The 13018-nt window shown below is 40.7% G+C and overlaps 1 protein-coding gene across 1 annotated transcript in view; it reads left to right on the plus strand.

Moving 5' to 3' along the window:
• Positions 1-249: 249 nt before the first annotated feature.
• The window catches only part of KLHL14 (kelch like family member 14), a 97211-nt gene continuing 84442 nt past the window's right edge, over positions 250-13018 (plus strand). The window contains exon 1 of the mRNA XM_026496163.4: positions 250-1229. Coding sequence (XP_026351948.1) covers positions 280-1229 — 950 coding nt within the window. The 5' untranslated portion in view covers positions 250-279. The remainder of the gene's footprint in view (positions 1230-13018) is intronic.

Consider the following 13018-nt stretch of genomic DNA (forward strand, 5'->3'; position numbering starts at 1 on the left):
AGCCGAACCGGCGCCCCGACCCCAGACAGGGCCCTTTTGGTGGCGCTCACGGATTCAGTGCCTTCAGACCTTACTCCCGGGGTCGGGGTCCTGGGGCGCGCCGGGCAGGAGCCAAGCTGAACACTGATTGTTGTTCTTCGCCCTCCCCTCCCCTCCACACCCTTCCCCACCCCGACCACACCCCACCCCCTCCACTACCCTTCTCCCCTCCCTCCCATCCCCCACCCGTCTGCCAGGTTGGAGGAGGGTTTAAAGCCAGGTGCGCCAAGTCAGCTCGCCATGTCCAGATCCGGGGACAGGACCTCCACCTTCGACCCCAGCCACAGCGACAACCTGCTGCACGGCCTCAACCTGCTGTGGAGGAAGCAGCTGTTTTGCGACGTGACCCTGACGGCCCAGGGCCAGCAGTTCCACTGCCACAAGGCCGTGCTGGCCTCCTGCTCGCAGTACTTCCGATCGCTCTTCTCCAGTCACCCCCCTCTCGGGGGAGGGGTCGGCGGCCAGGACGGCCTGGGGGCCCCCAAGGACCAGCAGCAGCAGCCGCCGCAGCAGCAGCCGCCACAGCAGCAGCAGCCGCCGCCGCAGGAGGAGCCCGGGACTCCTTCCTCCTCCCCCGACGACAAGCTGCTGACCAGTCCCCGGGCCATCAACAACCTGGTGCTGCAGGGCTGCTCGTCCATCGGGCTGCGCCTGGTGCTCGAGTACCTCTACACGGCCAACGTGACCCTCTCCCTGGACACGGTGGAGGAGGTGCTGTCGGTCAGCAAGATCTTGCACATCCCCCAGGTCACCAAGCTCTGCGTGCAGTTCCTCAACGACCAGATCTCGGTGCAGAACTACAAGCAGGTGTGCAAGATCGCCGCGCTGCACGGCCTGGAGGAGACCAAGAAGCTGGCCAACAAGTACCTGGTGGAGGATGTGCTGCTGCTCAACTTCGAGGAGATGCGCGCCCTGCTGGACTCGCTGCCGCCCCCCGTGGAGTCGGAGCTGGCGCTCTTCCAGATGTCCGTGCTGTGGCTGGAGCACGACCGCGAGACCCGCATGCAGTACGCGCCCGACCTCATGAAGCGCCTCCGCTTCGCGCTCATCCCGGCCCCGGAGCTGGTGGAGCGGGTCCAGTCAGTGGATTTCATGCGCACCGACCCGGTCTGCCAGAAGCTGCTGCTGGACGCCATGAACTACCACCTGATGCCCTTCAGGCAGCACTGCAGGCAGAGCCTGGCCAGCAGGTAGGAGACAACAAAGAGGAGGGCGGGGGTTGCGGGGGGGTGGAAGCAGGAAAGGCCGGAGGGAGGGGAGGGGGCAGAGGGGAGGGGGGAGATGGGTGGGCTGCGCGGGAGGCTCTGGCAAACTGAAAACAAACGCATACAAACAAGTCAGATGGTGTGGCGAAAGTTGATTTCGGAGTCCCCGAAAGGTCAACGGGGAAGTGGCCTAACAGCATCCCTGAGCGCTGGAAAGCCCACGTTCTCAACATCCCCAGAGCAAGAAATGTGGGACTTGGGGACTGAAATTGACAGGCAGGTGGGGCAAAGGCCGGGGCAGTTGCAAGTGCAGCTCTGGAACCCTCTCTTAACCGGTCGTCCCTCCAAATCTCAACATGAGCTTGCTTAAGGGAAAGGATTCTGCAAAGACAAGTCCCACCGCGCTCCACCTCTTTCCTGCCTTGGGTGGGCAGGAGCGTCCTGGGCACGCTCCGTGAGGAGAGCTTTCATTCTTTCTGTCAGGCTCTCAAGGTTTGTCGTTGTTGTTGTTGTTGTTGTTGTTGTTGTTGTTTAGGGACCGAGGTCTGCTCCCTTTGGAAGTTGGAGCCCCAAACATTTTGCCTATGAGGGTCACTGTTGGAAATTCTGGCATGGCAGACCCAGGCAAACTTTTTTGTCTTGTGGAAAGCCTTTCTTTTTCACTTTTAGAGGAGAGCAAAGCAAGAGGGTTCAGGGGGTCGGAGTGAATCATGCCTACAGCTCCCACTCTAAGGGGAGCACAGCTGAAAATTGGGAGGAGAGTCATCTGGCTCTAGTTAGGTCCTTGTGCCTGCTCTGAAGTCATGGAAAAGTTGGGGACTTGTTGTTGCTCTTCGGAATGTGTCTGTGTGTGCTGCAAATAGGGTTTCATGTCAAAGGGGAGAGAGAAATGATGCCTTTTTAAAATGTTGCTGAGATTTTTTTTTTAACTGTAGGAATCGACAGTCGTGTTTTATTGGCTCCAATTTTAAAACCCCTTTTAATGAGCCCTAGCAGAGAGTTTCTTTCTCTTTTTAAAAAAGAGAAGCAGTATCTTCTCAGTTTCTCATGATAAAACATCATGATTTCAGATGCCAGCCTAATCCACCAGAGTGTTACATGATTTAAAAATCCATCATGGCATTTTTCCCATTCAGAAGGATGAATACAGTGGGGGGAGGGGGGTCGCTTTTGTGCAGCTTTATGGGATTAAATATTTATTTTTAGTCGTGATGTTTCTACTAGACCCAGGTAGAAATATTTTAAGAAAAGGAAGATATTCTGTAAGGCACTGGTATTCAGGTGAGGCCCACAGGGGTATGGGAAATCTTGGACTTAGAAACCTTCTAAGTTGATTTTCTACTATTTGTGAGAGATGAGTTAATGAATTGTGTCAATAAATGACAGTAGGACAATAGCACAAGCAAGAATTCAAACCCCCATGTGCTTGAATAGTGAGCACGGGAGTCCAAGTGTGAATAAGAACATGGGATGTACTTTTATTTTGTAGAGTTTTTCATTTGTCTAAAGATCAAAACTTAGTGCGATGGGCAAATGTCACCACACCAATGGGCACTGGTGATTAATATTCTGTTATCTTAACTTTTATCACTTTTAAATGACCTACAGGTATACTTAATTTAGCATATATTATACATATTCAGGAATTCAAACAACACAGTTATAGTCCTGAACATACATTTATTCGTATTTTTAAAAACATGTAAAATCTAGTAGAAACTCAGAAGCCCAGAGGGATAATAAGATGAAGGCTTAACTTGTTTTAGGAGTGATTTTGGGATATGAGCGTTACAAATTTGATCTTATAAAGAATTTCTGAAGCCCTCAATGCACTTTTACCTAATAAGTATATTCTAGGGCTCAATGTTAGAAGAACAGTTGACTTTCAAAATGCAGAATCCGTTTTCCACCTTAGTCTGGATTCAGCATACCAGCTGGGGCCTGCTGGTTCTGTCCTGGTGGATGGCTGAGATACCAGGCTGCCTGGCTCCGTGACGACACCTTCCAGCTTCACTGGGCCATATCATTTGAAGGATATGTAGTGGTGTCTGACCACTAAATGCTTACAAGTGTCATGGATGCTGCAAGAATCTGATACTTCTGCGGTAGGAAGAAAACTGTATTTTTCTTTAAAAGCAGAAGATACAGAGAAGAAAACAGTTCATGTGAACCTGTTGTTGATCTCAAAGTAATATAATTTAGCTTTTGGTCCATTATTGATAACTGTAGCATTTTAATTTGGGGGGACTAATTACATTATTCCAATTTTAATTTGCAGAAAGAATGTCAGACTAACCATCAAGATCTTAACTTTAATGTAGACAAAAATGCTGTAAGTTGTAACCAATAGTATTATATTGGCCCATTTATTATAGCATCAGCAGAATATAAAAATGTTCTCTCAGACTTACATGTAGTTTAACAGAAGGATACATGTGCTAAACAATTGCTTTTGCAAATGCATCACTTTTATTGAAGACAATTAAATGGAGATGCATTGTATTTATTACTCTTTATCCACCTATAGTTTTTAAAGTCTAAATGTGAAAGAATTCCTCAAATTTAGGCAAGGAGTTGAAAAACTAAAATTGACTAATCTGTTGGAAAAAGTATGAAATATAAGGAAATAGAATCACTTCAAAAAGAATTTATTTAAGAATACATTATCTATAGAAAGTAGGGCTATTAATGTAATAACAATATTTTAAATATTTTTAAGGATTATGAAATAATTTTGAATTTTTATTACATCTAGAAAAATAAAACAACCCAAGCCTGAAGACTTTATAAATATCCATATTAATATTTAATTTTTGCTCTAGTTGCTTTAATCTTTCTGAGTATGCTATTTATGCTCAGATTCATGATTTATTTTAGCAAATTAAGCATAAGAATAATAAATTAAAATTGAAAGACTTTTAGTATCTTATATTCAAATATATGCATAACTAATTTAAGAGAGGAGACAAATTAAGACATTAAAAGTCTTATTATTTTCTTTTTGTTTTATTGCAAGAAATATGAAACTTAAGAAATAAGTTCTTGAAAAAGTTTCTGGGAAAGTCATTTTTAAAAGCTTCTAAAGCATGAAAATTTAATTTAATAAGTAACATAACATGCGATGTTTTAGTACATTAATAAGTAAATATCAGAAAACATACAGTCTAAGTTTACTTTAATCCCCAAAGTTTCTTATTTGTGTTTTTAAAATTTTTGTGCATAATTTAGTAGTTGTTCTAATAAGTCAATTTGGACTAGATTCATTAACTTCTTTCTTACATTTTTATTGCATCTCACACGATGTAACAGTTAAATAAACACTTATTGCAAGTTGAAAGAATTAAGATTATAAAATAAGAAAGCTTCAGTGTTGCACTTCACTAATATGTTCCTCAATCTACATTACTATTGCACATAACAAAAGTCCATTGAACCTTCTACAAGAAAACACCTGTAATAGAAAAGCATTGGTGAAAATAATCATATTTTTTAAAACATATAACCACCAGCTGTTACAGTCCCATGTACAGTCCTACACTGAAGTGTAGTTTTCCAGAGATTATATTTTATAGAAGACAGAAGGCTACCTTATAAATATTTCACTCTCTAAAAAAGTCTATTTAAAGATTTCATATAAATTAATTTAAAAATCTACTTAAACATCAGGAACACAATTATCTATTGGCTAAAATGACTTGTAATGATTAAAAAGCCATTAGATTTCCTAATACACAGTTTTGATTCCTGGCTTTAGTGCTTAAAAAGTGTTTCTTTAAATGTAGGACTATATTTTCCATTGGTTCTCTTCCTAAGGCCTGAATAACAACCTTAGCAAAGCAAACTAATCTTGTATCCATGTATTCTCTAGATTGTTACTTCCCTTTATATCAATTTGATACCCTCAGATTAGAAGTTGTTAGGTAGTTAGATTTTTGTATCAGAAGTTACTCAACCATTCAGAATACAATTTGTTTATTATGTGAAACAGGACCATTGATTACAAAATTATATCACAGGTATGGGAGCCAAATAGTTATATCCTACAATCAAAAGGCAATTAGAGTAGATATTAATGTGTTGCATTGGCTTAGAGGATTAACTGACACAAGTGGACATGTTCAAATTTTAATTCGTATCTTGTATTTTTCCATATTTATGAACACGTGGAGGTTCACTCATTACCTTAGCCAATTTCCAAGTATCTCTATTTTCTTAACTTAAAAATGCAGTAAAAAATGTATCATTTTATTGACAACAGCTACTTCATACCAGAGGATCTTCTAAGCATTGTACAAACATTAACTTATTTAATGCTCAAAACAACTTAAAAAGTAAGTTCTTGAAAAAGGGATGAGAACCAGCATTAGCCTCCTTCTATAGATGGGAAAACCGGTACACAGAGAAGTTAAGCACGTTGCCCGTGGTTGCACAGCTGCTAAGGGGTAGAACCGAAGTCTGAGCCCCGGCGGTGTGGCTCTGGAGTCTGTTCTCATCCACAGTGTTCCGCTGCCTGCTCTGAGGCTCTCCAGGCTAGCATACGATCTAGTGATCGTCCTTCGACTTCTATATAGACTTAAGACTTTTCTTTTGGAAAGAAACTTGTGAGGGTTAACTATTAATGTGTCTGACTTTAAAAGAAGTTAAGGAAAGGGATTGTTCTAGGCCTGGGGTTGAATTTTTTTTTTTTCCCCTGTAAAATGACCAAATAGTAATTATTTTTGGCTTTGCGCGTCACATGATCTTTGTTAAAACTACTCCAGTCTTCCCTTGTAGCACAAAAACAGCCCCAGACAGTATGTGAATGAATGGGCGCGGCTGTGTTACAATTGAACATCACTTGTAGGCGCTGAAATTTGGTATAATTTTCACACGTTATGTAACATTCTTCTCCTTTTGATTTTTTCCCCCCACCATTTAAAAATGTAAAAACCGTTCAGGGAGGGGCGCATATAGAAAAACAGGAGGCAGGCCAGAGTTGTTCTGTGAGTCATAGTTTGCCCACCCGTGTCCTAGGCACTTGGGATATATCTATGAACAAAATGGACACAAAATTTTTTCCTTATTCTAGTGGAAAGAATCCCATTGATCTTTCTACCTCTGCTTGGAAAGACTACAAGTCTCAGTAATTCTACCAATGCCAAATTAGAATTTCAACTTCCCATAATAAGGCTTAAGAATTTAAGTAGCAATCTCAGGAAAGTAAAGAGTAATTAATTTAAAAAGTGAATGAGCCGCTCATTTTTTTTCAAGCATACTATACAGAGAACCAACTAGATTGGTCATTATTCAGAAGAGTTTAAATATCATTTGTATGATATTTTAATGATTTCCAGTAGGAAACTAGTCAGGTACATTTAGCACATTGCTAAGATTGACATGCGTATATCCAGCTGACTAGTCAAAGCACATAAACGAACACATGAACAATTATTTTTCTAAATGCTGTCCTATATCTCCAGCTGCTTTGATCAAAGGTATGTGTTGTTAGGACTCCTGACTTCCAAGTGAGCTAGCTGGATGCAGTATATCTATAGTACCTCCCTGCCTTCTCCAAAATGAGTAAGCTCTAGAGGAGCAGTCCTGCTGTTGTAGGTTTGGTTTATGTGTCTGTCTCCCTCAGCAGATCAAGTGCCCGACCTTGACCTAGAAATGTGAGTTCAATTTGAATTGTTATTGGTCTTAAGTGTAATTGAGGTGGACACTTAGGATTTGGTCAGTTAAGTGTGAATTGACAAAGCCAATGTTGAAATAAAAGTGGAGGTTATTTTAAAGATGATTGATACACACAATGTTGTTTACCAACCACAATAGTAACTGTCACTGTGGAGTAACTACCATGAGCTCGACATGTTACTTACTTATATATTCTAGTCCTTGTAACATTCTTCTCATCTTTTTAAATGTTAGAAAATTGAGGCTCAGAGAAGATAAATACTTTGTCTAATTATCTGGATAGGATTGAGTTGGGAGTCGGTTATCATCATCTGAAGAACGCTCCCTTGTTGCGAGTGTCTATTATAGATACGGCTTATACAGAAAGCAAACTCTAATCTACACCTTCCATATCTTTGTTTTACCACATCACAGAAGAGATTAAAAGTTACAACTTTCTAACGCTTCTTCAAACCCACCCAAACAAAAGAAGTGAGAGGGATACTTTGGAAAGCTAATATTCTTTCCCGTTGGTCTACCGGACTTAATTATTAGTTCTGAGATTAAGGGGCTATATAATGGGGTTGCTGAGATTTTTCACTACAAAATTAACTTACTAAAAGTACAATGAGCCAACATATTTTAAATAAATCAATAAAAATAAGAACTTTCAATATAACTATGAAAAATAATTGTGAAAATAAAAAACAAAACAAAACAAAGCCTAGGAGCTTGAATTTAAACCAAGAGGTTTTTTCCCTAGATTTCTGTGCACTGGTGGAGTACTAGAGTGGTATTAGCTTTGTTTCTGTGAGGACAATAGAAAGCTATTCATGTTGGTGACACTTACAGGTGATACATACAACAGGTAGAAGCCAGAATTATAAAAATGCCTGTATACTCTAATAACATAAAATAAGGTTACCCTAATTGGAAATTTATTCTGTTTATATTTTGTTTCAAGAAAATCATTTTAACAATTGTTTGCCATAAATGTTTATACCTTCTGTCATTCACTTAGAATTTCAGAAAATATATTTATTGTTATGTCCTTTCCATTAACTTCCAAGATAATTCATGATGCATGAATTACTAATGATGATTTCTTTAAACTCACACACACACACCACTATTATGATATGGGCAGGAGAACGAGTCAACCAGAGGAAGGACTCTCAGTTGTGACATAGATGAAACAGTGAATATGTCTATTTCACTGTGAATATTAAAATGGCCTATCTAGTCACAAACAATATTAATGAAAATAGGGTCAGAACTGTTTGCAACATGAGAATTAAAGCAGATATATACTAGAGAAAGCCTACAATTGTAGGGAAATAAAAATAGTGAATGTTTATGATGCAAAGAGAGAAAATAAATCATAAGTAAAAAAAGAAGAAAAAGCAGCAGTAAGGGAAATACAAGGAAATATGGGCAAAGAAATTATTAAAAGATAAACCATCTGAAACAGAAAGAAAAAGAGGACGAGCAGTGCAGGAAGATGGACAAAGAAATTCTAGAGCCCGGAGAGTAGGTGGTCAATAATTGTTGGACAAAGAAGTACAAATTTAGAAGCATTTAAGTCACTACATACCCAACGAATATAGTTTACAAGGTTATTGATGGTGTTCCATTGAAGAAAGAAAAGTCAGTCCTTAAAAGAAACAAAAAAAGATTGTTTCCCTAAGGAGAAGAAAAGGTCGATCATGGTATCTTCAGTCCTATAATTCAATTCAGTTCAGCAATTATGTATTTGTAATCTGAGTTAATCAAGATGTTTTGGTAAAAACTCTGTGTCCTTGTGCTAGGTAATGCAGTAGTTTCGGAAGTGTCAGAGTTCAAAGGGGACAGTCTGCTATTCCAATAGGAGAAGATGAAAATACAGCTGCATTCCTTGTAAAATCATCTTAATTTTCAGTAAAATTGGAACTGGCAGCAGACCTGAGAAGCAAGGGGGCCTTCACAACCTTGGGCAGCTTTTCTAAATCCACGCCTACCACTGCACCACCCCACAGTGGGAACTTGGGACGATGCATTGCAATATACCACTAACAAGAAGTTCTGCTGCGAAATATCCCCCACGTTTGCACTGAACATAAATATATCATCCACCAAGCCCTGAGCTAGGTCTGAGATGCAGAGCTAAACAAGACAGACACATTGCTGACTTTGCGCAGTTTACAGTATAAGGAAAAAGGATACAGAATGACGCGAATCCATCAGACTGGTAATACATGCTGCAGATTAGCAAACTTCCATGCGCTAACACATAACTGAGTCCTATCACCTCACTGGGGAGACCAAAGAAGACTTTATCCGCAAAGAAGTTGAAGATGAGCCTTGACAGATGAGCTCTCCAGAGTGATGAGTCTGGAGGAAGGTGTGAGCCCAGGAAAAGCAGAAGCTGGGAGAAGAGCGTGAGCACCAGGCAGAGGAAAGTTTGGTACCTTCCAGGAACTGAGAGAAAGTGTGTGTGGCTAGGGCTTATGTGGAAAGGGTTGTTGAAATCAAACAGGAAGTCGTAGGCCTTGCTAAGGGTTATCCACGACATGGCTGAATTCCATAGTGGAAAAATCAGCATTTTTTTTTCTTATTTGAACTGGGAAAATAAGCAATAGTATGGTAGAAACATAAACCTCGTAGGAGTCCTAGCTCCACTTTAGCTGAGCCCCACAGCAGTAAAATGCGTTAATATTTGTAGTTCTACCTGCCAGATTTTGGTAAGGATAGGCTGAGACAATGATAAAACCATATACACAGAAAATGCTATTTAAAATCAACTTATTAATTTTCAAAGATACAATAAGCAAAATTTACCTGAATACACTTTTGCCTATCAAGAAAACTGTTGACTATATCTGTGATTTCACTGAAGCACAGAATTAGTCAGAGACTTTTCAGACCAGATGAATGAAGTTGAAGGAACCCGGAGGTGAACACAAGGGCATCAGAAGGAAGTGGGAAAATTAGACTATCTGATTGCTCTCAGTAATTTATTTGTAATTCTTCAAAGGGAAAATGATGGCCTTTAGTCCCTCTTCTTTTTAATCGCATAAACTCAAGCTTAGACGCTTCGTTTTGCTGTCCCCAAGCCCGTCACATGCATATGTCAGGTGCTGGGCTCCCGGTGCGCCTGTGAGCGGGTTGGTAAATTGCACCTGCGCAGGGACTCGGAGCTTCCTCAGAGCTCAGCTGGGCCACCGTATGGAGACTGGCTCACTGGAGGCGGCAGAGAAGTGAACTGAAGAATTACAGTCGGTTTCACTTCCCTGCCTTATGTGCCTTCAGGTGCCTCTGAAGACAGGCGAGGCCAGTGAAATGGAGATGAGGAGGAGGAGAGACAGCACCCATGTTAGAGAAGGAAGAGTCCTTGCGAATGTAGAGACATTGCAGAAAAATGGGGATAGATGGAGGTGTGTACGTGTGTGCGTGTATATCCACAGACAGTGTATATTGCTGGGTGCCAGCTTTCAGTTTTCCATACAGTGATTTCTGAGATGTGCTTCTAGTAGCCAAAGGTCTATTTTGTATGTGAGAATGGGAGCGGGACAGTCAGCAATTCGGTCTGGCACTGAGTGAGGAATGGCTGGGTTGGGAGGGTCAGTTTTTCCCCAGAAAGAAAATAATCACGTTTGTAGATCCTCCCCAGAACAAAGCGGCAGGCCACTGTCTGGCCCTGATCTTTAGGCCCCCTCGAAACCAACCACACCAGAACATCCTGGGCGAATGGAAAGGATTAGAAGAGAGAGTGTAATATCTGTGAGTCAGAGACAGAAACTTTGAAGGGAAAACTTTAGTGCTTTAATATGCACACTAGGACCTTAGCACTTTTTACCTCACATGCGTTAACAGGGGTTCATTGATGCCGCCAAGGATCCCAGACAATATTGGTGTATTATATAGAGGCAGAAGTGTGTGCCTCGTAGCAGAGACCAGTTGGGTGGATTGGTTACCATGACAACTGTACCACTACAGTCAGTGGCAATCCCCGTAATCTCCCTGTTTTAAGGTTTTCACAAGTGTTCCCTCCAAAATGACATCTGTAGGTAGGGACTACAAAGTAAGGCTAGGAAATATACATATATGAATAAGAGAGAAAATGGCATAAGAGGAGGTACAAATAAAATGGTTATGTTATAATGCAAACGTCTTAAACAGTTCTATAGCATAGTAATTAAGACCTGAAAGTCACACAGACGTGGGTCAAATCCCACCTTGACCACTTACAAGCCGGCTTTCTTTGGGTGATTTACTTAACTTATTTTCAGACTGCTTATCTATAAACTGTACATAATAATACCCACTTCATTTGGCCAGTTCTGAATGTTGGAAGAATGCACGTGCAACATTTTACATAGTGCCTGGCTATGGATACTTTATAATCGGTAGCTTTTGTTTTTATGAGAATAGTTCTATTTATATCTAATTTGCTTTTCTGTTCACTTGTTAGCACTCCTAAGTCCATACAATATGTTCTTTCTAGAGCTGGATTATCATAGCATGAATCCCAAGTGCTGCTCTGATAGTGATAATGTTTCAGCAGGAACTTTAGAATGAACTACAGAACTTAGGCCAGTCTTGGAGTCTGTTCCATCTTCTTGATCTATCCATGTCAGCAACTGGAAAAGTTAGAGAAATCATGGTGGATTCATGTTGAATGACTTTGTTGAGATATAATTTACATAATATACAATTCCTTTTAAAGTGTAAAATCCAGTAGTTTTAGTATATTCAGAGTTGTACAACCATCAGCACAATTAATTTTAGAACATTTTTATCACCCCCCTAAAAGACCCTGTATCTATTAGCAATCAGACCCCATCTCCCTTCTGCTCCCCCTCAGCCCTAGGCGACCACTAATCCACTTTCTGTCTCCAGAGACACATGGAATTGCTTGTTCTGGGCACTTCATATAAACGGAATCACACAATTTGTGGTCTTTTTTCTGGCTTCTTTCATATAATGTTTTCATAGTTCATCCATGATGAAGTATGTAATAGTACTTCATTCCTTTATGGCTAAATAGTTTTCTACTGTACGGATATGCCACATTTTATGTATCCATCAATTGATGGACATTTGGGTTGTCTCCACTTTTTGCTATTATGAATAATGCTGTTATGAACAATTTGTGTACAAGTTTGTATATGGACTTATGTTTCTGTTTCTTTTGGGAATACACGTGGGAGTGGAATCGCTGGGTCATATGGTATTCAGGGAACAATGAACAAATGTTTCACCTTTTGAGGAACTGTGACATTGTTTTCCAAAGCAGCTGCACCACTTCGCGTTCTCACCAGCAGTGTATAAAGGTTCCACTTTCTCCACATCCCCACCAACGCTTTTTGTCTTTCTGACCACATTATGGCTGTGAAGTGCTAGCTGACTGTGGTTTGCATTTCCTTAATGGCTAATGATGTCAAGCACCTTTTCACGTGCTTATTGGCCACTTGTTTTGTTTGTTTTGCTTTGAAAAATGTCTAGTCAAATCCTTTAGCCATTTCGTAGTTGGGTTATTTGTCTTTTTCTGATTGAGTTATGAGTCTTTTAAGGATTTTTAAAAGATTTTATTTATTTATTTGAGAGAGAGAGAGCACAGAGGCAGAGGGAGAAGCAGACTCCCTGCTGATTGGGGAGCCAGATGTCAGGCTTGATCCCAGGACCCTGGGATCATGACCTGAGCTGAAGACAGACGCTTAACCAACTGAGCCACCCAGGTGCCTCAGGGATTTTTGTGGTGTTTCCTGTGCTCCTCGATCACAGCCAGGACCCATCTTCTGCAGGAATTGGCTGTAGCTGACAAAAATGAAAAGAAAATGCATGCAAATTGTATGGTGGAAAACCCTCCAGATACTTTTGTATGACACACATATGTCTGTTACTAAAACTCGTGGTGTTGGGTGTGACTGAAGACAATATCTGTGGGCGATTTTGTTGTTGTTTTGTTTTCTTCTTTGTGTGATTATTCTGGCTTTAGGTTGATTTAAGCATTATATTTCTCAACCGATAGTTTGGATCGGTTTAGCAAAACTTTTATTCAAAAAAATATATCCATTACTTAATTAATTTATTTAAATTTTCTTGGAGGTACAGAAGACATTTCTATTCAAACTGTGTTTATA

Source organism: Ursus arctos, unplaced genomic scaffold, assembly GCF_023065955.2.
Source record: "Ursus arctos isolate Adak ecotype North America unplaced genomic scaffold, UrsArc2.0 scaffold_17, whole genome shotgun sequence".
NCBI classification, from domain to species: Eukaryota; Metazoa; Chordata; class Mammalia; order Carnivora; family Ursidae; genus Ursus; species Ursus arctos.